Source organism: Prosopis cineraria, unplaced genomic scaffold, assembly GCF_029017545.1.
Source record: "Prosopis cineraria cultivar Desert tree isolate PC_DT_omini unplaced genomic scaffold, ASM2901754v1 PC6, whole genome shotgun sequence".
NCBI lineage: Eukaryota > Viridiplantae > Streptophyta > Magnoliopsida > Fabales > Fabaceae > Prosopis > Prosopis cineraria.
The window spans coordinates 25,370,623-25,395,720 of NW_026555337.1; the positions used below are offsets into that span (position 1 = coordinate 25,370,623).

The following is a 25,098-nucleotide window of genomic DNA, read 5'->3' on the forward strand; positions in this document are numbered from 1 at the left end:
TTTATTTCTTATTACCTAGAACTCCCTTTATTTCATGAATGGGTCCTATCTTAATGTCTCACTTTTAATTGTATCCTCTATTAAAAAAACGTGACATTTAATTCTTGACAAGAATTTGAATAGTCCACTTCTTTTCCCACCACAAATATGAATACTTTTGTTAGGTTCACAATTTTCCGCTTTTATTATTATATATTGAAGACCAGTTCTTATATACAGCCTGAGCCTTTAAGCAATCCAACATGGCGAACCTTTGGTTTCATTTTTCCTCTTCCATGTTCTCAATGCTTTGCTATCTCATAGTTTGCCCAACGTTATGTCATGCCAATTTCACCAGAAATGATGAATTGGCACTTCTTGCTTTCAAAATTTATGTGAGAGACCCATTTAATCACTTGGCTAATTGGTCCAACTCTTCCTCCATTTGCAATTGGGTTGGGGCTGCTTGTGATGCTAATGGTGAGAGAGTAAGTGTATTGAATCTTGCTGCCATGAGTCTCATGGGCACCTTACCCTCACAAGTGGGGAATTTGTCCTCCCTTGTTGAACTTGACCTTCATAGTAACAACTTTCATGGTAATTTACCGAAGGAGTTGCTGCAGTTATACAAGTTGAAAATTCTCAACCTTAGCTATAATGAATTTGATGGGAAAATTCCAACTTGGGTTGGAAGTTTATTTGCTCTTCAATACCTGATCTTTCCAAGTAATAGTTTTCGGGGTGTTATTCCTCCAAGTGTATCAAATTTTTCAAAATTAGTGACCTTGGATTGGAATAACAATTTCATCCATGGATCTATTCCACTTGAGATTGGAAGGCTTCAACATTTAAAGATTTTACATATAGCAATGAACAATCTTTCAGGAAATATACCTCCAACTATTTCTGACTTATCCTCACTTGAGCTGATGTCTTTGTCATTCAACTCCTTAAAAGGTATGCCTTTCATAATATCAGATAAATTTATATTTTCTCCAAGTCATTTCAAACAATTTTGTGTTGGTGTTAGCGCATCTTACGATAAGCTATTAATTACAATCTCTCGTTCAACCTTCATTTGCCCAATTCTGTTCATTCTCAATCACAATCAAGTTTGTTGATTATAGCAAATAGATAATAGGGGTGAAGGGAAGCTCCACTAAAGAATTATGATAATGTTTGGATTGATGGATTTGAATTTAATTTTAGATTTAAAATCTTTCATTTCAAATCTCACATTTAAAATTCAAATACTTAAAATCCTTGGTTTGGCGAGTTTAAAAAAAATCAAATGAGAGACAAGAATGAGAGATTAAAAAAAAAAAACGAGAGTCATAGAGACATAAATAGTGAAAACATGAAAAGAATAATGTTTGAAGTGGTTAGTATTTCAAATGATTAGGATGTAGGAGGAATTTGAAATTATAAAGAAAATATAATGAGAAATAGATTTGGATCCATAAATTTTTATATACCTAAATGAAGAATTTGATCCGAATCTGAATCCTTGTTAATCCAAGCACAACATAAAATAAGAGTTCTATAAAAAGCCAGCGGAAACGGACAAACGTGTACTGACTGTAAATTTTTAAGTGAATTCTGTGTTTTTTCTTATTGGCTATAAACATCATTACGATTTTAACTGAGATGCATAAAAAGGTGTAAGGCAGAGAATTACCATCTTCTGATTGGAGGGGGATTGATGTTTAAGAGGAACATGCTTTCGATCTTAAAATTAAATATTTTTGTAGGTTTATAGGCTGTATAAATTGATTAGCATGTGGCAGTAAATCAAACATGATCGCAAGGACATATATTAATTAAAAATTGAATATTCATTATGGGCTTCCAAGGTTGTTTGTGCTGTTCCTTGAGTTAAAATTTACTATCTATCCCCTAATAGTCCTTGTCAGTCTAACTATATCCGATTGACAACTCTTCGCACACATGGATACGGTGGAAAAAAACATTTTCAAAAGTAACTACATTTTCATGCTATCTTCATTTTAGCCAGCACAGCAGAATCAAAGATGGGCGGGAGATCTTTTTAATATATAAATATACATACATCAACTGTGGTATTTGAATTTTTATTTTTAATTTTTATTATCAATATTTTAAAAAAGTTATTTTATGATTTGAGAGAAATGTTGTTAGATAACTAATGATGCTTAATAATATAAAATTTAAAAATGCAATATAAAAAATTTAATATGTTAACTTTACAAAAGTATTTCAATATGAAAAACTATCTAAAGAGCTCAACCATATATTGAACATGATTGCCTTCAATAGGAAGATATGCATGAGTCATTAAAAAAACTATATGAAGAATATAAAAACAATTAGCATTTTAATAATTTAAGAACGGTAAAGGTAAAAACTCAACAAAGTTAATATTTTATTCATATTTTTGTATAATATTTTATACAGATATATGATGCACTATTTTCACCCGTTTTTTACATTATAGTTATTGTTAGCAATTATAAATTTGTTCATATATGTTTTGTGAGTTTTGATATATATATATATATATATTGTTAAAAACTTTTCATATTATTTATGATTTATTTTTAGAGTAAAATACATTCAGCTGCACGGCTTTGGCTTTTTGGTTAGCGTACTGTATTCTGTATATCTAACCAAAAAGTTGGAGGTTTGTACTGGCATCAAAGAGAGGAATAAAATATATTTTATTTATCTTTACTTTTCATAATATTAATGAAGCCAACCCATACTTTTCAAAATATACACTTTAGTTTCATTTTTTTTTAACTTCGTTGAAAGTAATTTATCCAAGATTCACAATTTAAACTTACTAGTGTACCCTTCATCAAAACCATTAATTCCATTCCTAACCATATCACTCTCCCTTGCCTTTGCACAAAACAACGCATGCAAAACACGACATAATGATGCACTTTGTTTATTTTATCCAATCATTTATTCACCATAATCAATAACTACAATTCCAGCATGAAAAAAGTACAAAATTTATCTATTTATGCTAGTGAAATATTTGGTCCATTAATATTTGGTTGAAGATTAATTCAAAAGAGCTCAAATTAGCGGTACACATAAAAGAATTTGTTTGGTTTAAGAGCTTTATCATTTTCCTATTTTTTAAATACAAAGTCAGATGTGATAATATTTTGATCAAAATAACCTTAAAAGAATACATTCATACAATTTTTATTGTTACTTTTTTTTTCTTTTTATTATAATCATTTTGTACATGTGAACTCGTAATAATGTAGCTCTTGCTTAGCCGTTTCCATGGGCATGGCTTGATTGATAACTTGATTTTTCATTTGTCATTATGAAGTCCACAAATCCTTTTATTTGTTCATAGGAGTTTTGCACTTCTATCAAAAGAATAAAGAAATCCAATCATAGATGGCCATATATATTCAGTGTGTTTGTTCCTCTTTTACACTTTATTTGTGATTTTTTTATTTTTATAGAATTTGAAGTGGTAAAATAATAATACATTAGGCCTCTAAAATACTTTTTCCTTAGGCAGTAAAACACCATTAGATGTCCCTGTCTTTGAATGTTTGGTTTCAAAGGTTGTAGAGGACTAAACCAAGAGCCAGTTCCTAATACAATAGGTGGGATTGGATGGCCCAATCTGCTTAGAAAACCATGACTTTTCTTGTGGTTATGTCATCATTGGTTGCTATTGTTATCAAATATGTCAAAATTAGAGATCTTGGCTTGGAATTTTAATTCTGTCCATGGATCTATTCCACTTGAGATTGGAAGGCTTCAATGTTTAAAGATTTTATATTTAGCAAGCAATGATATTTTAGGAAAAATACCTCCAGCTATTTCTAGCTTATCCTCACTTGAATTGATGTCATACAACTCCTTAATAGGCATGTCTTTAATAATATCAAATAAATTGATATATTTTCTCTAAATCATTTGAAAAAATTTAATGTGTTAGAATGTCTTAGAATAAGCTATTTCAATATTTTATTCAACATTGATTTTGTTGGAGAGGGGAATGGGATATATATATATATATATATTGATTATGTTGATTAGGGGCAATAAATGAATCTATAAATTATATATAATTTTAATTTTTTGTGGTATTGGCAACTCTATCGTTATGCTCTCAACACAACATAGTGTATTAACATCATTTAGTATTCTCTGCACTGCCAGCAACAAATATTTTGCATGCTTTTACTGTTTTTGTCCTTTTCATTTGGGTTCTTGGAGCTATAATGCAAGAGATACTTTTTTAATGGCTTTTAAATTTATATGATTTTTTATACAACATATGTTGTCTATCATCATCTCCATAAAGTTATATTGTATTTCTATGATTTTCTATAATATATACACAAGCACTCATATCAGTGTTTTTATTTGTTATTGCGATAATGCAGGAGACATTCCAAATGAAATTGCCAATCTTATAAATCTTAAAATTATGTACTTGGATCGTAATCAACTTGTTGGCTACATACCTAGAAGCATTGGAAGTTTGGTTTCCCTTCAGCAGTTAGAGCTTGGTTCCAATAATTTGCAAGGTATAATTTTTATGCAAATTTATAATTTACCATAGATGATTTCTTTTTTCTTACTTCTGGTCTCTTGCAACTTGAAATTATGAACTTAGATGCTAATAGGTTTCGTCAAAATGCTATTAATTATATATCCCAAAATGTATAAGTCGAGAAGAAACTTTCTTTTTCTCACAAAACAAAAGATTGGATTATATTTTCATACATAATTTGTAATATTTTATAATGTCATTGAGAACTAAACCTGTTACAAAGATTTTAAATATAATAGGGGATAATTTCAGTTAGGTCTCTTGTATGGAAACTTCCATTAAATTTCAAAGGACTCCCCCCCCCAACTGCTGATATATTCAAATTATATACATAGTGCATATACATACTAAAGACAAGACTATGCTACACTTTTTATATTCAATTTTTCTATACTTTAATTTCTTAAAAACTTAATTTTAATTAACTATATATTCAAAAGTGTATGTCTTTAAATGTTCATCTTCTTTCACATACCAAGATGCATTGGAAATTTGACTATGCTTCAATAGTTATATCTTAATTAGTGCCAATAAATTATGATGTGCTAACTTCTGTGTACGCACGCATTACTTTTTATATGCTTTTTTATGCCATTGCTTTGAGTAACAATGATTTGTTTAAAAAAAATACTTCAAAAATGTTCATCATAAATTTTTATTTAAATAAAAAATTATTGTTAAAAATTTGCAGATCAATTCAACAACTTTAAAAAAAATACTAGAATATAATTTTTGTTTGAATGAATTACATAAGATTTAGAGGTAAAGAGTTTTATGTATTCCTTAAAACAGAAAAAAGAAACAATACCCAAATTTTGAAAACTTTACTCTTTTTTTTTTACTTTCTGCTAGCATCACCTCAACTACAAATAAAAATGGCACACCTATATGTATCACCAAAACTAACAGTGGATTCAGATGTAATGTTTTCACACATCAACGCGCATAAAAATTTTCTAATAACAATAATGAGTTGCTTTCGACAACTCATTATAAGTTACCGTAATATTTTTTAAATGGTTTTCTTTGCATAATTAGAAAAAACTACAATACTTTTCTTATATCTTGTTCTATTCATTTGGGAATTTTGAACCATAATGTCAATAAATAATCTTAAAGAAATTAGTCATAGTTCAGATTTCAAAATTATGAGCTCTTAGACGGTAAGCCCTCTGATCACGAATACAACCAACAAATTTGAATATGCTCCAAGAGTTAGATCTCAGTGTAAATAATTTACAACGTACACCTTTAGCAAAACATAGTATAATATTTTTAGTTTATTCATTGAATAATATCGAAATTCCTTTCATCTAAAATTGAATGTAATTTCACCAAAAAAAAAAGAATATGTAATAGACTTCTAAATTTACAAATGCTATATCTTCAAAAGAATAATTAATTATCTAGAGCTCTGCCATATAATTGGATGCAATGCAAAGAGCTGAAAAGCTTACAGTTAGAATACAGCTAATTCTTTATAAGGTGTGTGCTACTAGAGAAGTTATTGGTTCAACATAAAGCATTTGTTTCACAAACATTTCGTGAAACTCAACCTTTTGTTTTGAGTAATTAAATTTATACCCATTTTTCTACTAAAATGATTTTTTTAAAAGGTCATCTTGTAATATTGTTTTCTTAATTGTTGTCATGCCCAAGTATTGTATGCCTGAAAGTTAAATTCTCTGATGCTAATATCTACACAAGCACTATAATTGCAAATGCAAATTTCCAATTAGATTATGTAACCACTCCTTGCCGCCACTACACAAATATAATATGTGTTCCTTGATGTGCACAGTTTTGAGTTCCTTATTTTTTTTTAATTGGTCAATATAACTGATACTTCATAGAATGTTGGCAATCTTAGATGATTCCCAGCCTTTAATTTCTTAACTAATATAGACCACATATATGGAAGCATGCATTTTTCTTTGCCACCACATTTTTTTGTTTACGTACTTAATAGCTTAAAGTTACCTCTGCATCAGCACATAAAATATACGAATCAGGAAGGAAAGCTTTCCAAGACCAGTCCCAAAAACCAGCATATTTGACCTTGCAAATGGGTTCCAAAAAATCACAAAACTTTTAGACATCAAACCAAACATCGAGAGTAATATACATACAAAAATTCAACTCAGGATCCCCTAAGTACAAATAGAGAAAAATCAACAAAATGAGCTGTTAGGAAGACAGAATGCTTCGCAAACAGCTCTCAAAAGTCAGAATACTTAACTAGGCAAATAAGAAATAAAAAAAATCCTCAAAGTTGTCTACCAAACAAGATCTTACTAGAACAAAAGTTGTCATTAATGAAACAAGTATCATGAATTTAGATTCCCTTTCTGTACATTACAGACCCCAAGTTGCAGCAAAGACGAACACTAAGATAGCAATCACAATAACAAAAAATTGTTCAACATTATATATATGACACTCGATGGATTGGTAAACAACATGCACAAGGAGCAATAAGCCATATAAACATGTAATTCTCAACATATGAAGTAACGATCACACATGAATTTATCACACCAAAAGTATAACAAATCAATTTTGACCACCAAGAAATCAAGAGGAGTTTGATAAAAAATAGGAACAAATTAACCTGTAAGGAGTCAAGATTGAAGACTTGCTCGGTCAGCACCTTCTCTGTTTCTTCAGCACCTATCTTTGATATTTCCTCGTCTTGCAAAATTTCCCATCTAATCGGCAAAGTAAAGCGCAAAGTTGCTTTATGAGGCTTACGTGGGAGATGGATTAATCAGAAGAGAATAGAGGACTAGCCATTTTGTCTATTCCAGGATGTTAATTTTTCTTTTTTGGTAAAATTTTATAGTTAATTTTTCTTTCAGGCCATATACTAGAAGGCATTGGAAAGTTGGCTATACTTCAAAATTTACATCTTGATCATGATAATTTACAAGATATTTTTTTTCAATTTATGATATGCTAGCTTCTATATTTTATTTTTTTAGTTTTTTTAAATATTATTACTATGAAAAATAAGCATTTTCTCTTCATATTTTTTCTTTTGTTTATAAATTTGTGTATGTGTGAAATTTTCTTCTTGTACAATTCTTTATGCATAAAAATAAGTATTTAGTTATTTTTAAATTTTAGGGATACTAGTTAGGATGTCATGTGGATCAGCATTTTGTTAGTTTGGAACAAAGAAAGCTCCAGTTGGAGTGAGGAAAAAAAGATTTGCCACCAAAATTTCTTCTCTAATATCATGAATAACAATGCCTTTCTCTGTCAAAATGCAGTTTATTAATATATTATATTAGAGTTGAAATGTACTTATTAAGTGACAATATTAACATCAATATTAAAATATGAAGTCTCTATCTCACTTGTTCCATTTAAATTGTAAACAGAATTAAAAAAGTAAAAAATATAGAACTTCAATACCTATAGTTTAACAAAATTTAACTTTTAATATGACATTAAATGTAAGTTAATGAACAATATGTACTTTATTGTTCATTTTTCACAATTTTTTGGTTTGAAGTTTATGTATTCTTGAAATTTCTTATTTCATAATTATTTATATGCATAAAAATAAGTCTTTAGTTACTTTCTATTGTAGTGCTGTATAGATTGATTAGTGTAGCCATGTGGTATATATCGGGCTTTATCTGAACAAAACATATGATGTATATAAATTAATCAACCATTTGTTAAGGGCTTTTGAGGGGGTTTTTTTTTGTGCCATGAGATAAATTATTTACTATCCATCTCTCTATAGTCGTTATAATTCTGAATAATCTTAGAATTTGTATTACCCTACAAGTGTAATCAATCCATCCAACCAACAACTTTTCAACCGCAAGAATTTATGAATGTCATGAAAAAAATATTTTTAAAAGATAACTATATTTTTAGGTTCTCTTCATTTGAATTAGGGATGAAGTTAGAATTAATCAAAGGTGGGTGGGAGATTGCTTAATTACACACACTCACACAAACTGTTGTATTTATAAAATATTTTTTAGTTTTTAAACTTTTTATGAAAATAATTTTCGTGGTGACAAATTGTGGCCATAAAAAGTAATTATATAAATTATTTTTAATTTTTTAATTATTAAAAATACTTTTGGCAATGATTGTTTGTCGCCACTAAAAATAATAACATAACTTATTTCTTATTTTTTAATTATTTTTTATGAAAATAATTTTGGTGGTGAGGGTTTGTCACCACTAAAAATAATTAGATAAATTATTTTTAATTTTTTAATTATTTGTTTATAAAAATACTTAATGTTGCCGCTAAAAAATAATTACATAAAATTTTTAATTATTTTTTTATGAAAAAACTTTTGATGGCAACAAAGTGTCGCCGCTCAAAGCCATTACATAATTTTTTAATTTTTAATTATTTTTTATGAAAATGCTTTTGGTGGTGATAATTTGTCGCCACTAAAAAGTAATCACATAAATTATTTTTTATTTTTTATTATTTTTTATAAAAATACTTTTGGTGGCAATGATGTTGCCACTAAAACTAATTACAAAAATTATTTTTAATTTTTTATTATTTTTTAGAAAAATAGTTTTGGCAGTGAAGATTTGTCACTGCTAAAGTAATTACATAAATTATTTTAAATTTTTAAATTATTTTTCTATGAAAGTAATTTTGGCAGCGACAGTTTGTCATCGCTAAAAATGATTTTTATCGGCAACAATTAAATATCGCTGCTAAAAAGGGGTCTTCGATAGCAACAAATAAATGTTGCTACTAAAAATTAACTTTTGGTGTCAACTTCAAAGGTCTACTTTTAGCAGTGACTTCTAATTATTACTGTCAAAAGTAAAAGTCACTGCCAGAAGTAGACCTTTGGCGACAATTTTTTTATCGTTGGTAAAAATTGCTGTCAAAAGCCACTTTTTTGTAGTAAGACAATCTTAAAAAAATGTCATAGTGCAAATGCAGTTTGAAAATATATATATATATATATATATATAACTAGATACTAGATTACTAATCTGTAGAATATTCTACTTTCTATATTTAAATCCTATAAAATAGGTGTGACTTATCCAGGTTTCGTATAATTTTTATATTTTTATATTTTATATGTTTTACTGGGATTTTTATAATCCGAAAATATGTAGAAGATATTGCTTCACAACCCTTAATACACTTTTTATTCTTTAATATTTCTATATGCGCTATCCGTGTTGTTAAAAAATGTAATTATTAACGTTTGAGAGGTTGGGTGTACATTTTACATTTTAATTTTCTGATCTGTAATTATTCTGTTTTTCTCCAAAAGTGCTCATAATAAATAAATTATTCTATAATGCACACACATAAAATATACTATTGAGCGACTTACTTTTGATACATATTTAGCTATTGGATTGGGACCGAGACATAAGCCCAAGGAGGATTATTTCACAAAAAAATTATTTTTCTGTTCTAGAATCATTCCTGTATTTAAAAAGGATAATATTGAAATTTTTTTATTTTTAACAAAGTAACAATGAAACAGTGTTTTCTTAAAATATATGAAAATGCTGGAAATATCTTTAAGATTCGGTGGGATTATGTTTTATATTATTACAATAAAGGCTATCACTATAAATTTAGTGGTTTGAGTGAATATTTTTCATATTATTTTAACTACTGGTAGTTAAAACATACATGTTACAAGTATCTTTTCACTCCAGATAGCCAGCCTTACGGGGGGAAATCTAAGAAAGATCATTTCGATAATGATAATGTGGAATGCATTATGAATATAAGTTTACGAGAAGTGAAAATTTTCATTTTATTATAATTCCACATTTGTATAGCAATGTGTGATTTTTCAACAGAATTAGACAGTTTGTGCTTTAACTCATGCATTTTCATTTTATTATAAATCCACATTTGTATAGCAATCTGTGATTTTTCAATAGAATTAGACAGTTTGTGCTTTAACTCATGCATATGTCCCTTATGACTATAAATGTCCATCTTCTTTCAGGCTATATACCAAAAGGCATTGGGAACTTGACTAAGCTTCAATTATTAAATCTTGATTACAATAACTTGGAAGGTATGATGTATCCAACAAATCATAGCATTGTCATGTTTGTTTTATTTGCATCTAAATTACAAGAAATATTCCCAATAAAATTGGTAATCTTATAAGCATATACTTTGTAGATATGTTTTAATAATTTACTAAATTATATATAATTGCTATAAACAAATTTTCAAGTTCAGATGAAACATAGTCTTTGATATAAAATTTGAATGAGGAAAAGAGAAGTTTATTCAGGTTCTATATCATCATATATACAAATATACATGGGCCGAGACTGGAAACAAGGGCCGGTCTACAAGTTAGATTTGGTAAAAATGATTCATCATATATGGACACTTGTAGGATTAAGCCTTTTTTCTTGTGTCGTTATCACGGACCTGGGAAATATTCTCTATAGATATATCTGTGACCAATTTGAATTCAATATCTTTAAGTGTTAAATTTTTTTGTAGGTGATATACCAGAAGGTATTGGAAAATTAGATAAGCTTCAAGAGCTATATCTTAATCATAATATTTTACAAGGTAATTTTTTTCATAAAATTATGATATTCTGGCTACTATAGTTCCCCCCACCACTTTTTGGTTGTTTTCTCAGTATTACTATGATGAACAACAATGCATTTTCTTTTCCTACTTTTATTTTTGTTTATAGATTTGTGTGGGAGTGAAATTTTCTTTTCTAACAATTCTTTAAACATAGCCAAATTTAAAAGTTTTTGTCTCTCTTTTAACTTTCTCACTACTATGTGCGTCTACCAAAACTCTTTAATAGTTATTAATGCATGATATATATATATATATAGAGAGAGAGAGAGTATAATCAAATAAATTTGTTTTAGATAATCACAAGCTTCTAAAAGTCTTAGGTAATATACTTTATGGATTTTGCTTCTAAAGGTTGTAGCGATGTCATAAAGTTGACATTTATAAATGAATATATATATATATTATGACTAAGAAAGCTTATATCATAAATTTGTCACAGCATATTCATTTGTTAAATGTTAGAGGATATATAACAGTAATTTGAACATGTTACTTTAGAGCCCTTAGCTGCACATTTAGTGGTCCTTAAACATGTTCATTTAAAAAAAAAAAGGAGAATTAATCAGTTGCTCCTTGAATCATTCTTAAGGATTTTATTCTTGGCCATGGATCACCCATGTGTCACATGTTATTATTGATGAATGTGGATTAAACATCAATGCAATATTAAAAGGCTGTAAAATAAATTTATATATTGGCCAACAAAAGATATTATAAATGCGTGTACCCATTTTCTTAAATGATTTTTCCCTGCATCATTTTTAATAAATAACTTGCCCTTTTCTTTTCATTTTCATGTATTCTTTTACCATATTATTTGAAATATTCGTAAAGAAATTGTGGCATGGAAATTTAAAAATTATGATCTTAGATACTAAAAATCATGATAATATTATATAAGTTGTCTTGGAGTAAGAGTCCATGCTATGATCTCACCCCAAAAACAGTTTTATTTTAGTTTAGCAAACTACTAGCTCTTATAGTCACACAATATATATATATATATATAAACTATGGGGACTTACTTTGGATACTAGATGTTTAGGTCATGGTGTGATCTATTGGACAAGGGTGAAGATGTAAGCCCAATAAGGATTATTTCTCAAAAAAATATTTCTTTGTCTTAAAATAATTCAATTAAAAATGATCAAAATAGAATCTTCCTTTACTATTTTTGCCATCGTCCTTTGACTTCTCTTTCTCAATATGTCCGGTCCTTGTCAAGCAACTCCATTTTGGTTTTTCACATCATAACGCCTTTTTTTTTTTAATATTTCATAGATTCTCTTTCTTTCAATGCTTGTTTGGAGAACCAATTTTTAGTTCATGTTCATTTAATGTAGGACACTTTGTATAATTTTGTTCGTATTTGTTTTCAAAGAGTACTCTCCCCCACCCTCTTCTCACACAGAAAAATATGTTTTCCCTCTGGAAAGTTAGTTTTAAAAAATGAAATAAAGAATACTATGTAATACCGTCGAATGTCTAAAATTTATTACTAAGTTCAAGATCTTACTATAAAGTACTATTCTATGAATTATGTAGGAAGTAGCAGTTAAATGTTTTATCTATTTGAAAAAAAAATAAAGCGAAATTTACTACCCATATTTCAAGGCTTCATTCTCTTTTTTATCACTTCTCACTTGAAATACAAACAAAGATTATTCAACGCCACCAAAATAGCATTAGAGAATTTTGATACATTTTGTTATGCTTTGAATCTCATTTACAATATGTTTTCTTGTGTAAGGTATGCTTTCATCAAATAATAACTGCTCTTGGCCAAAAGAACCGATAACAAATGCTCTTCATTTTTCCTTTGATACAATATTTTATGCAAAAGCAATCATAAATTTTTTTTTGTTAGTACATTTTGTTTTGTTGCCATATTGCAAGATGCATTATATTCCTAAAAAAAAATTGGTGATGTCACAAGGCACTGTTTGTTTTTAGATTTCTTAATTTTACTAAGCTTTTTGGTTATATTAAAAGGCTTAGAAAATAACATAGTATAAATGAAGTTTAACACCATAATTTATTTTAAATCGCCACTGCACCATTTTTTTGTCTTTTGGTACACAATATTAAAAAATTATCATAGTGTAAATGCAGTTTGAAAAAATTAATATAACTATATACTAGATTACAAATCTATAAAATAGGTATGAATCATCCAAGTTGTGTATAATTTTTATATATTTTTTAAAAGTTTATATGTTTTACTTGGATTTTTATATAATCTGAAAATATATCGAAAATATTGCTCCACAAGCCTTTTATACACTTTTTCATTCTTTAATATTTCTCTATATATGTTATTCAGCATCCTAAACATTTTTTTTAATCCTTCAACATTTTCTTGTATCTTTTAGTAATGTTCAGCACAAAACAAGCACAAGTTTTTCTGTTTTTGAAAAATAGTTATCTACATTCTCCAACAGATATTTTTTGTTTGTTTTTTATGTATTGTCAATATAATTATAATTTATCTTTCCAATATGATATGCATCATGTGAAGTAAAATAAAATAATTGTGAAGAACTTTTGTGGACCATCACCGTTCAATCTTAAATATTTTTGAATATATGTAAAGCTCAATAAAATATATATTGAAAGATTAAAGACTATATACATAACCCAAAAAGCTGTCCTTTTCTTTTTTGTCAAATCATTACGCGTTGAAATAAATAAGTATGATATTAAAAAAATTGGTTTAGTATTCAACTTGTATGTTATATGGAAAAAATATCTATTTTTTATGATCTATTTAGTTTTTTTTTTTTCTGGCTGTATGTGGCTTGTGGTATTATATTAAGAGTGTATAACGTTGAATGCACATAGAACCAGAGAAGGAAAAAAGAAAAAAAAAGAAAAAAAAAGAAATTGCGTGCAATGGGTATTGGCATTGTAGGAGGGGATCTACTTCCACGTGTCATGGGTTAGATTTTTATTTTGAATATGTATACTGTGATCAACAAATTATAAGTATATGACTATTTTTTTTTTTCATTTTTACATTTTTTTGTGAATGATTACAAACGTCATATTTTTGTAAGAACATTCCATGAAATATTTATAGGAAGAGGAGGATTTTTGAAATTAAATAAAAATTTATAAACTTAAAAGATGATGGCTAGCTGACCACAGGCCTTATAATATATAACAGATAATTTTTCCAAAAAAATCATAATATATAGTGGATATATGTACGACAAGACTATGCTCCATCTTTTATAGTCAACTTTCCTGTACTTTAATTTCTTAAAAACTACATTTTAATTAATTAACTATATTCAAAACCATATGTCTTTAAGTGTTAACCTTCTTTCATATACCAAGAGTCATTGGAAACTTAAATAACGCTTATCTTGATGAGAATAAATTCCAGCTTCATCAAATTATGATGTGCTAACTATTCTATGTGCGTGTGCATTGCTTTTCATTTGCTTTTCTATGCATTACTATGGGTAACATTGCATTTAAACTAGATGTTCACGTGTCTATTACATGGAATCTAAGATTAATTAGTCATACCATCCAATGCTAAATGATGTGCCTTTATATAAATCAAAACTGACAGAGGATACAGATGCAATGTTTTCATACACCAATGCTAGTAACAATTTTCTAAAAACAATAACAAGTTGTTTCTGACAACTCATAATGCGTTACTGTCATATTTTTCAAATGGTTTTCTCCACATCATTAGAAACAACTACATTGCTTTTCTCATACTTTGTTTATTTCAAAAATACAACATTGGTCCCTATAATTTTAGCAAGCTCTGTTAATGAACCATGTACATTTTTTGAATTGTTCTAGGTCCCTATAGTTTTGCCAATCTACAATTTTAGTCATTCTATTTTTAAATATACAGAGAGGGATGATAACGTAGCACTAATGGTTTTAAATTATCTGTCATATACTCGTCAAATAGAGGATAAGTTTTATTCTGTTCATTTTTACAAATTTTGAACTTGTCTCATCATGTCTACTTTCGTTTCGTTCACTACATCGAGATACCCTATTTTTTTTCTTGATTTTAAAGCTATTGATTGAAAAATTTTTTTGTTAACGTTCATATTGAAGTTTATTTTGTCTTTGCGTAGTCAAGCATAGCTTCAATTTTTTCCAGTTGATATTCCATACTCTATATTTTTCCAGTTAACGTTCATCATTAGTGCCACATAGTCATCCTTCTATGCATATTTAAAAATAAATGGCTAACATTGTAGATTAGAAAAATTATAAGGACCTAGAGCAACAAAAACAAAGTACATGGATTAATATATAACAAAAGTTATGGGTGTTATGCTTTTCCTTGTTTCTTTCATCTAGCATTGTTGAACCATAACATCGATAAATATTCTTAAAGAAATTATCCAAAATTGAAATTTCAAAATTAAGAGCTCTCGACAGCATGCTCTCCCATCGCGAATACAACCAATAAATATATGTGTGCGCGCGTGCGTTCATGTTCTTGTGCAACATTCATTTACCCCATTTTATTTAATGTTTTTTCAAAAATAAAATAAAATAATGAACAACTTAATATTCTACATACATGTTTGTATCATTTTTTTAAAATGGTTTTCTTTGCATCCTCCGAAATAACTATATTTCTGAATTTTTTTCTTTATCATATCAAAGGAAATATTTATAATGAAATTTTGGTGATGTTAGAAAAATATAAAATATGAGCTCATATGCTAATAAGCTTTCATCAATTGTCTTTAATAAATAAGTGGGAGTTGCCAACTAAAGTTTGTCAACAACCACAAGGTCATAGAATTAAATACCGTTACCGATATGAGAACCTTGTTTGCAGCCATTTGTAAGTACCTCTGTAAACACTTTTTAAGCCTAGAGACATGCTTTAACTCTAGTGAACCCCCGAAATCCAATTCACCTAAACTTTCTTTAGACAAAAAAAAAATCTGGAAGTTGAATTTTTTTTTTTAAGGTAAAGGTACAAATTTGGCTACCAACTATTTTTTCAGGAGTACTAGATAGCCTATACTATCAAGTAGTGCAAAATAAAATCCTCAACTTTTAAAAATGGAGCATCCAATAGCCTACCATTAATTGCGCTCGATGGACATTATGTGGCTACAAATAACACATGGCACTCCACCTCAACATGTGTAAAGATGCAAATTTAGCTATGAATTATTTTTCAAAGAGCACTAGCTAGCTTCTATTGTAAAAAATGGACTATCCAACACCTTCTTATCAATTTTGACTATACACCATTTATTTTTAGACTTATGAGATTCACAACATGTCAATCTCTCCAATATTCTTGAAGCTTAATTATACTACACATGTGAGAAGCTTGATTCTAACTTAATTTGGCCATAAATTATTTCTTCTACTTTGTTGGTATCATCTTCGTGAATATCTTTAGATAATAACTCTTTAAACCCCTTCCTATCAAGCTAAGACTAAGAACAAATGCAAAAAGATTGGAGAGATTAATGCGTCGTAGGTTTTATAAGTATGAAAATAAATGATGTTTAGTCAAAATTGATGGAAAAGTGTTGGTGGCCTCTTTCTTTATAGTAGAGACTATCCAATGCTTTTTGAAAAATAGCTTGTGGCAAAATTTATTCCTTTACACATGCTAAGGTGGAGTACCATATGTCATTTGTGAGCCCTACATAATGTTCGTCAAGTGAAATTAACGGTGGACTATTGGGTGCTTCATTTTTTAAAGTTGAGAATTTATTTCACACCACTTAATAGTCTAGGCTATCCAGTGCTTATGGAAAAATAGTTGGTGGCTAAATTTGCACCTTTACCCTTTTTTTGTTAAATAACAATGACACTAACTTGTGAGGATGCATGGCCCCAAATGTATCTCATGGATTTTTAAAGTTTAGAAAAGAACGTTTTCTTTTAATTTCATTTCAATAAATTATTTCATCAGAAATTGATGTGACATCATTTGCCTTCAAATAGATTTTAGTGGATATAAATTGTATAAAAGCTGTCTTCATAAAACAAAACAATTGGATAAAAAAAATTCAAAAATTAAATATATAAGGTATATATTCCTATACAAAGTTACCCTCACTTTTATAGATGCCATTAACATTCAAATATTTAAAAAATTTATGAAATCAATAAACTTAAAAAATACTACAATAGAATTTTTGCTTGAATGAATTACATGCAATGTAGTGGTAATTTTTCTTTTTAACGCATTCATTAAAACAAGAAAAGAAATAATATGTAGCCAAATTTTAAAACCTTTTCCATTTTTTCAATTTCAGCCAAAAAAATAAAATACAAGAAAACAAAACAAAACACAACCGTTACTCTATATTGAAGTAGCAGGCGTGGCTAGAAGCTATGTTCTCACACGTACTACATTCAGTACAATTTTTTTAAAAAACTATGTTTTTTTCTATGAACTCTAAAAAAATAGAGAAAAACTATATTTTAATTCCATTTTATATATGTTTTGGGATTGGTATTATGAAACAAATTAAAAAAACTTAATGTTAATCAATGAAGCGAGCCTAAAATTCAGCTGGATCACATTATTGACCCAACATTGAGGTGAGTATCATATATTTGTCTAATTATTTAGATATTTATATTTTCTTTTTGCTTAATTTTAGTATTGAGTTAAACGAACTTTACCTAAATCTAAAACAGTAATTTTCTTTTCAGGTTCAATCCTCCAGAAATAGGCAATCTTTATAAGCTCAAGCAGCTTATGTTGGCCCATAACAAATTGAGGGGAGCTATTCCGCTGGAAATTCTTAACATGTCAACTTTGCAAGTGTTGGCACTCCAAAATAATTCTTTTTCAGGTAGCCTTCCATCAGATTTTGGTTGTGGCCTTCCCAATCTAAAAAAGCCATATTTATGGAGCAACAAACTTTCCGGAAGAATCCCAAATACTGTTTCCAATGCCTCTAAGCTGACCCTTTTAGAACTGTCAGGAAATAATTTCATAGGGGTTTTACCAACTACACTTGGGGATTTAAGATACTTGGAACGCCTTAAAATAAGTGATAACAATTTAACCACATCAGATGCTTCCAATTCTAAAACCAATATTATTACCTCATTGACTAATTGTAGACGTTTGAAAGTTCTGGTCCTCTTAGCAAATCCATTGTATATAAAACTTCCTAAGTCCATTGGAAACTTCTCTGATTCTCTGCAAACGGTGGACATTGTTTCTTGTGGTATTAATGGTAACATACCATTAGAAATAGGGAATCTTGCCAATTTGATTAGTCTTTCTTTGGATAAAAATGTTTTGAATGGACCAATTCCAACAACAATTGGCAGCTTACAGGCTCTTCAATTTTTGAGTCTTGAAGGAAATGACTTGCATGGCCTAATTGTTCCAGAACTTTGTGAAATCAAACCCCTTGGCTGTTTACATATAAGCCAAAAGAAATTTTATGGAGCAATGTCACCTTGTTTAGGAAATATTTCATCTTTAAGGGGACTTCACTTGGGCTCTAATAAATTGTCATTAGAGATACATTCTTCCTTTTGGAATTTGAAAGATATATTGCAAGTAAACTTGTCTTCAAATCATTTTGGTGGTTGTCTTTTATCGAGGGTTGAGAACTTAAAAGTTCTTATCTCATTAGATTTTATCTCGAAATCATATTTCAGGTATCATTCCATCAACTATTGGTGGCTTGCAAAATTTGCAGATTCCTTTTTTTTTATCACATAATGAATTGCAAGGATCTATTCCTAGATCACTTAGGAATTTGCTAAGCTTAAAAAATTTAGACTTTCCCAAAATAATTTGTCTGGGGAGATTCCTAAATCCTTGGAGTTTCTTATTGATCTTAAGTTTGTCAATCTATCTTATAACAAACTCCAAGGAGAGATTCCAAATGGAGAAGTTTTTAAAAATTTGAGTATTGAATCTTTTATGATGAATCAAGCTCTTTGTGGTCCGCCACAACCTCGAGTGCCTCCATGCAAAAAAGGAATAGGATAAGGATTGCTAATAAAATTGCTTTTATTGAAATTCTTATTACCCATAACTGTGTCAATAATTTTGGTTGTCTTAGGCATTATCCTTTTAAGACATAAACAACAAAATTCAAAGGGTCTAGTTGAAAGGGATTTATCTAATTTTGGAGTGCCAAGAAGGATTTCATACTTTGAAATCCTAGAAGCAACCAATGGATTTGATGAGACTAACATACTTGAAAGGGGTAGTTATGGCTCTGTGTTCAAAGGAAAGCTTTTCAATGGAATGATAATTGTAGTTAAGATCTTCCATTTTGATTCCTAGGTAATGTTTGAAAAAGAATGTGACATATTGCATAATGTGTGGCATTGCAATTTGGTGAAGGTTAAAAGTTGTTGTTCCAATGTTGATTTCAAATTTTTGGTAATGGAGTTCATGCTCAATGGGAGCCTTGAAAAATGGTTATATTCTCACAACTATTTTTTAGGTTTTCTTCAAAGGTTGAATATACTGATAAATGTAGCAATTGCTTTGGAATATCTCCATCATGGCTTGTTAGCACCAATTGTTCATTGCAATTTGAAGCCAAACATGTTTTATTGGATGATGAAATAGTTGCTGATGCGAGTGACTTTGGAATTTTCAAAATTTTAGATAAAGGGGAATCTAAGATATACACTCAGAGATAATACTTACTGTTGGCTATATTGCACTAGGTAACGATATATATCTTAGCATATGAATTCATAAAAAACTTATTACGCATATATTGTCACTCATTATTCAACTTAGCAATATTATATAAACTTAGTGCATGACAAATTAAATAATATTTATTTTAAATACTACATAACTTCTTAAAACATATTAACGTTATTGATTTGATTCAATTATTAAATATGTAGTTTAATTGATGAACTACAATTTATCAAAGTTATCTATGCCTAAAACATGGTGCCTTAATTCTTCTATAAGGAGAAATGTTCTTGGAAATTTCCTTTTAATTTTTTTCTGAGATAGGCTCTTGTATTCAAATAGAAGATGAAAGAGATATTTTATGAATTTTACGATCATTGAACTTACTTTAGTTTGATCTTTTTATATGTATATACAATTCTTAAACTAATTAATATTATAACATTTAGATGAATTTGTATTTTGAAATGTGTGTCTATGGTATGTGCACGCATGTATGCCTTGATGTTGGGGCTAGGTATATGTGTGTCTTTGTTTCTTTTACATAAAAATTCTTTTGCATATGATCATAAAATTTTCCTATCAATCTTTAGGGATAGTAAAAATTTACATTTTACAAATTCAAAGACTATAACTAGGCAGCACAACAAAAGTAGATATGTATAGCTATGGAATTATGCTATTAGAAGTGTTTACAAGAAAAAGGCCTATAGAAGATATATTTGTCCTAGGATTGAGCTCGAAGAGATGGGTAAGTGAGTCAATGCCACATGCAGTAATTCAAGTCATGGATTCAAATTATTGCAAGGAGATGAACATCATATAAATAATATGTTGACATCTACATCCTCTATCTTTGAATTAGCCTTCAATTGTTGTACTAATCTTCCAGAAGCACGCAGCAATATAATTGATGTTGTAGTATCATTGAACAAGATCAAGGCCAGGTTTATGCATAGGCAGCAGCATCATATTTAAATCAACTTTGACATTCATACAATTTGTGTGGTTAATTGTTCTCCATTTTTTTTATTGTCTACTTTCAGAATATGTTGGACTCATCATTTATTATATACATGCATTTATTTTCACTCAAGCATCAAAATATGTATTGTGGAGCATATAGGTGGATTCATGCTAAGTTAAAGAATATATTTAGCTCGCGAACAATGATACTTTATTAGTGAAATATAAAGATTCATTCCTCTAATGTATTTCTCAATTATGCTTGAATTTGTTCCTCAATTGCTGTTTTACGTGCTTTTGGTTCTTGGCTCTCTGGTATTCTACCTAATAATGATATAACAATGAGAATCATTATATAATTGCAAACTTAAACATGAAAGTCAAAAGATAAAACACTTGCATCCTCTTCCCTATCAATTCATCCTTATAGCAACCCATTTGGGATTTTGTTTGTGTCTGATGCTGAGCCAGCTTTTTTTGTTCATCACAGATAATCCTTTGTCTTTCTTACCAGGTAATAATTTGTGAAACAATATAATTGGCATGATATAAGGAAAAACACATGCATACACATTTATGACACCTAAGAAATCACATATTAGAGATCGAGGTGGAGTTTAATTAACAGGGATTAGATATGATGAATGTCTCCAAGTCAAAGTAAACTCAAATCATGTTCCCAAAGTTTTCTGTAATAAAATTTTAGCTAAAAGCCCAATGCCTGCCTCTCAACTAAGCTGTTCCTAGCACACAAAATATTTAATTGTAACATTAAAAATACATCCCTTAAGGCACATGGTTCTATCCAACTTTCTCATGATAAAAAGCAACCAGGGCCAAACAAACAGAAAAAAATAAAACAAAATTTATAATATTTTCATGTGAAGTTGAAACCCAGAATAGACGCCAGAGCACCATTATCATCCATCCTTGAGCATCAGCAAGATCAATTCTTGACATTGAGGCTCTTATGAAGTGATATAAGAGGAATAAATGAATTGATCCCTTTGCACCTTTCAAGCGCCCATTTTTGAAGAGAACACAAAATCAAAATCCAATTAGAAAAATAAAACGTAAGAAATTTATAGACAAATATGGCTGCGCGTGACACAGTCCAGATCAGCACTGGCAAGGAGGGCAAGCTGTCTCGATAATATATAAATATAGACACGTGAGAAGACAACCTCAGAAACATTGTCCACTGGAATGTGTACCTCCTTGCAATGATTGATTTATTAGGAAAAAAAATGTAATTCCCCTAGTAGTCTATATTATGTTTTTGTGACATGATTTTCCTATACCTTTTCCTTAACGAGCCTCTTCGCCTATATATTTTTTTTAATTTGTTGACAAATGCAAACTGTAGACTAGCTGGCTTCATTTGATTTTGTTCTATTTTTTTGTTTTTAAAAATTATTTTTAAAACAAAACAAAAAGAAAAATCTGGTTAATTATCTTAATTTGAAAACAATTTTAAATTTAAAAAATTGACATGTAGTGGTGGTCGTAATGGTTAATAATAGTGCCTTATATCTGATTAAAAAATAATGGTGACTTATAATAGTGGTCGGCCATAATCGAAAACAGTTTAAGCATAAGATGAAGTGTGCTTTAAAAATAAAAAAATAAAATAAAAACAACTCTAAGATGTTTTCACCTTTTGTTTTAAAAACAAAAAATGAAAATAGTTTTGAAAATATTTAAATCCAAAATACTTATCTGAACAATTTTTTCTTTATTTTTTGTTCTTGAAAATAAAAAATAATTTTTAAAAATAGAAATCAAGCAAGCACTAGGCTCGATTTTCATGCTAAAATTATTTACAATGTCAAATCATGCATAAAACTCATAAAATAATAAATTCACCATTTCATATTTACTTCTACATAGTTATAATAGTTAATAAACATAATAAATTATATAGTTACCTCAACCCTTCTGTTCAATAAAAAAGGTTACTCATGTCCCACAATCTTATTCAAGTTTCTCTCGCTATCCAACTCATAGTATTCAAGAATCTATACAAAATTGACAAACTAAAGTCAATCTTACCATTGACAAAAGTACCAATTACCACAATTAACCATCTAATTGCTACCACTTCCTCTTTTCATACTTGTTCACGCATATTATGGCTAATTATCATTCACTACCAACACTAACCTTTATCTAACCCAAATCCTCTCATTATTCTCTCTCTCTCTCTAATTTATGTAAATTGAGCCTACGGCTTCAAAACTTTATCGTTCCGATTCAAACTAGTCATAAAGTGCTAGTTTAATCCTAGAGGACCTTTCTATTACTATAGGGTAAGAAATCAGCTCCTTAAAATTTTTGAATTCAATTTCTCAATAGTTAAAACTAAGAGAAAATAGGATAGAATCAGAGGTTAAGGTAGTACTAGACTTATCTAATAAGTAACAGGTTAAAAATGTCATCCTTTTTCTCGAAATTGCTTGTCGTAGCAAAGCTTGGCTTTCCTCTCCACGTTTGACCTCTCTTCACTTGATCTCCCTTCTGTTTTCACACCTAGGACACATCCCACCTAAACAAGTTTTTGCACCATGCACTGTGTCACACCCATCCTCCACCGTAGCAGGTGGCACAGTGAGAAAAATCCTTACTATGCTCACACGCTTTACACCAAGACCTCATTCTTTCATTCATATCTGTTCATATAATATCCCAATGAGTCAATATAACATTCCATTATCCAAGGAATAATCTCACATTAAACCACTAATTCATTTCACATCAGTAATTAATGTAGGATTAGGAATTCGAATGTTACATAAGCCCAAAAAAAAGACTATAAATACATGCCACAAAGACCAAAAGGTCCAAATATTTGGATATAAGTTCCAAATATAGCTATAAAACTTGCAAAGGACCATGATCTTTGATCAACAATATATTTTTAGATAAAATGAAAAAAATGAAAGTCTTATTAATGATCTATACTTGCAAAGCCATTTAGGAATCTTCAATAATCTATACTTGGTATGAGTGTAGAAAATAGGAAAGGTATTATCAATGATATCTTTTAACTCAATGGTATCTTAAATTGGGATATTAGATTTAAAAAGTTTTCTATCAAAATAATAAAATATAATATATAAAATATATAAAATTAAATATCTAACACAATTATTTAAGATTTCTGAGTTATATTGCTCAGTTTTCTCAAAAGACTACAAAGGAGAGCAAGGACACATGCGAATAATCAACACAATGACAGTATTCACTCAGAGTCAGTGTTAAAGAAGAAATACACCTCACATTGTGGTTTCCAATAAATGGACAATGAGATTAATATGGAGGAGGAAGAGCAAGAAAGTAACAAAAAGCAGGTTCTTCAACCACATTCCCATAATTCAACTTGCTTTTCCTTCAACCTACGTCTAACGTCAATGAGTATTGAAGGATAAAAACTAAATATGTAATGATTATAAATTTGAAAATAAATAAATTTCTCTCCCAATTAATATTTTATTTAATTGCTTTAATTTTATAGTGAGTGAAGAGTGGTAATTTAGTGGAACTTATACCAGTAATTTTTTTGAAGCTCCAGAGAAAAAAAAAAAGAAGAAGTTTGATTTTATTTTGTTTTAAATTACAGGAAAATTGTGTCCTTTTTTGTAATTTTCATTGTGCCTTTTTGTAATTTTCCCTGTCCTGTTTCTCGTAGTTTCCCCAATTATCTTTATGTTCGTATTTTTATTTCTCTCTTCGGTGCGTTAAAAACAAAGCATTGCATTTCTCTTTCTTCTTAACCGACATTTTCCTTCTCGTCCATCGTCGAATGCTCCAGAACCTAGGTAGAGAGAACCTTCGATCAACCTTCATCCCCTACTCGCCTTTTTCGTTCTGATTCAGTTTCCGTTGTTCATCGTGAGTTCACCGTGAGTTTGCTGCCGCAATAAGTTTGTTGACGATTCGACTATGAGTTTTTCCCTGTTTCGCACTGCAAATTGCTCACCTTTGTTAGTTATGGTTCAGCTTATCCATCCTCTATTTATCTGCATTGCTGGCTATTGTTCTTCCTTGTTGCTTTGTGTGTGACAGTTCCTCCTTTTTTAGCTTCACATTGTCAGTCTCTTCTCCTCCTTACTGCTTTTCTGTTATGTGGTGCTTGGTTGGGATGAGGAGTTTCGAACCTTCCTCTAGTTAGCTCTATGTACATGTGAGTGTGTGTGATATAATATTGTTCGCATTGAATTTTTTAACCCCTGGAATTCTGCTGCTGTCTGCGCTGTGTAGGAAGAAGGAAGTTGAAATTTAATTTGGAAATTTATATCAAAGTCTGACAATGATACATATGGGTCAGAACTTTTGGAG

The 25,098-nt window shown here is 29.3% G+C and overlaps 1 protein-coding gene across 1 annotated transcript in view; it reads left to right on the top strand.

Annotated features, from left to right (window-relative positions):
* Positions 1-242: 242 nt before the first annotated feature.
* Positions 243-25,098, top strand: part of LOC129314032 (leucine-rich repeat receptor-like serine/threonine-protein kinase At1g17230) — a 32,110-nt gene continuing 7,254 nt past the window's right edge. The window contains exons 1-5 of the mRNA XM_054957412.1: positions 243-936; positions 4,383-4,526; positions 10,531-10,602; positions 11,046-11,117; positions 17,963-18,785. Coding sequence (XP_054813387.1) covers positions 243-936; positions 4,383-4,526; positions 10,531-10,602; positions 11,046-11,117; positions 17,963-18,785 — 1,805 coding nt within the window. The remainder of the gene's footprint in view (positions 937-4,382; positions 4,527-10,530; positions 10,603-11,045; positions 11,118-17,962; positions 18,786-25,098) is intronic.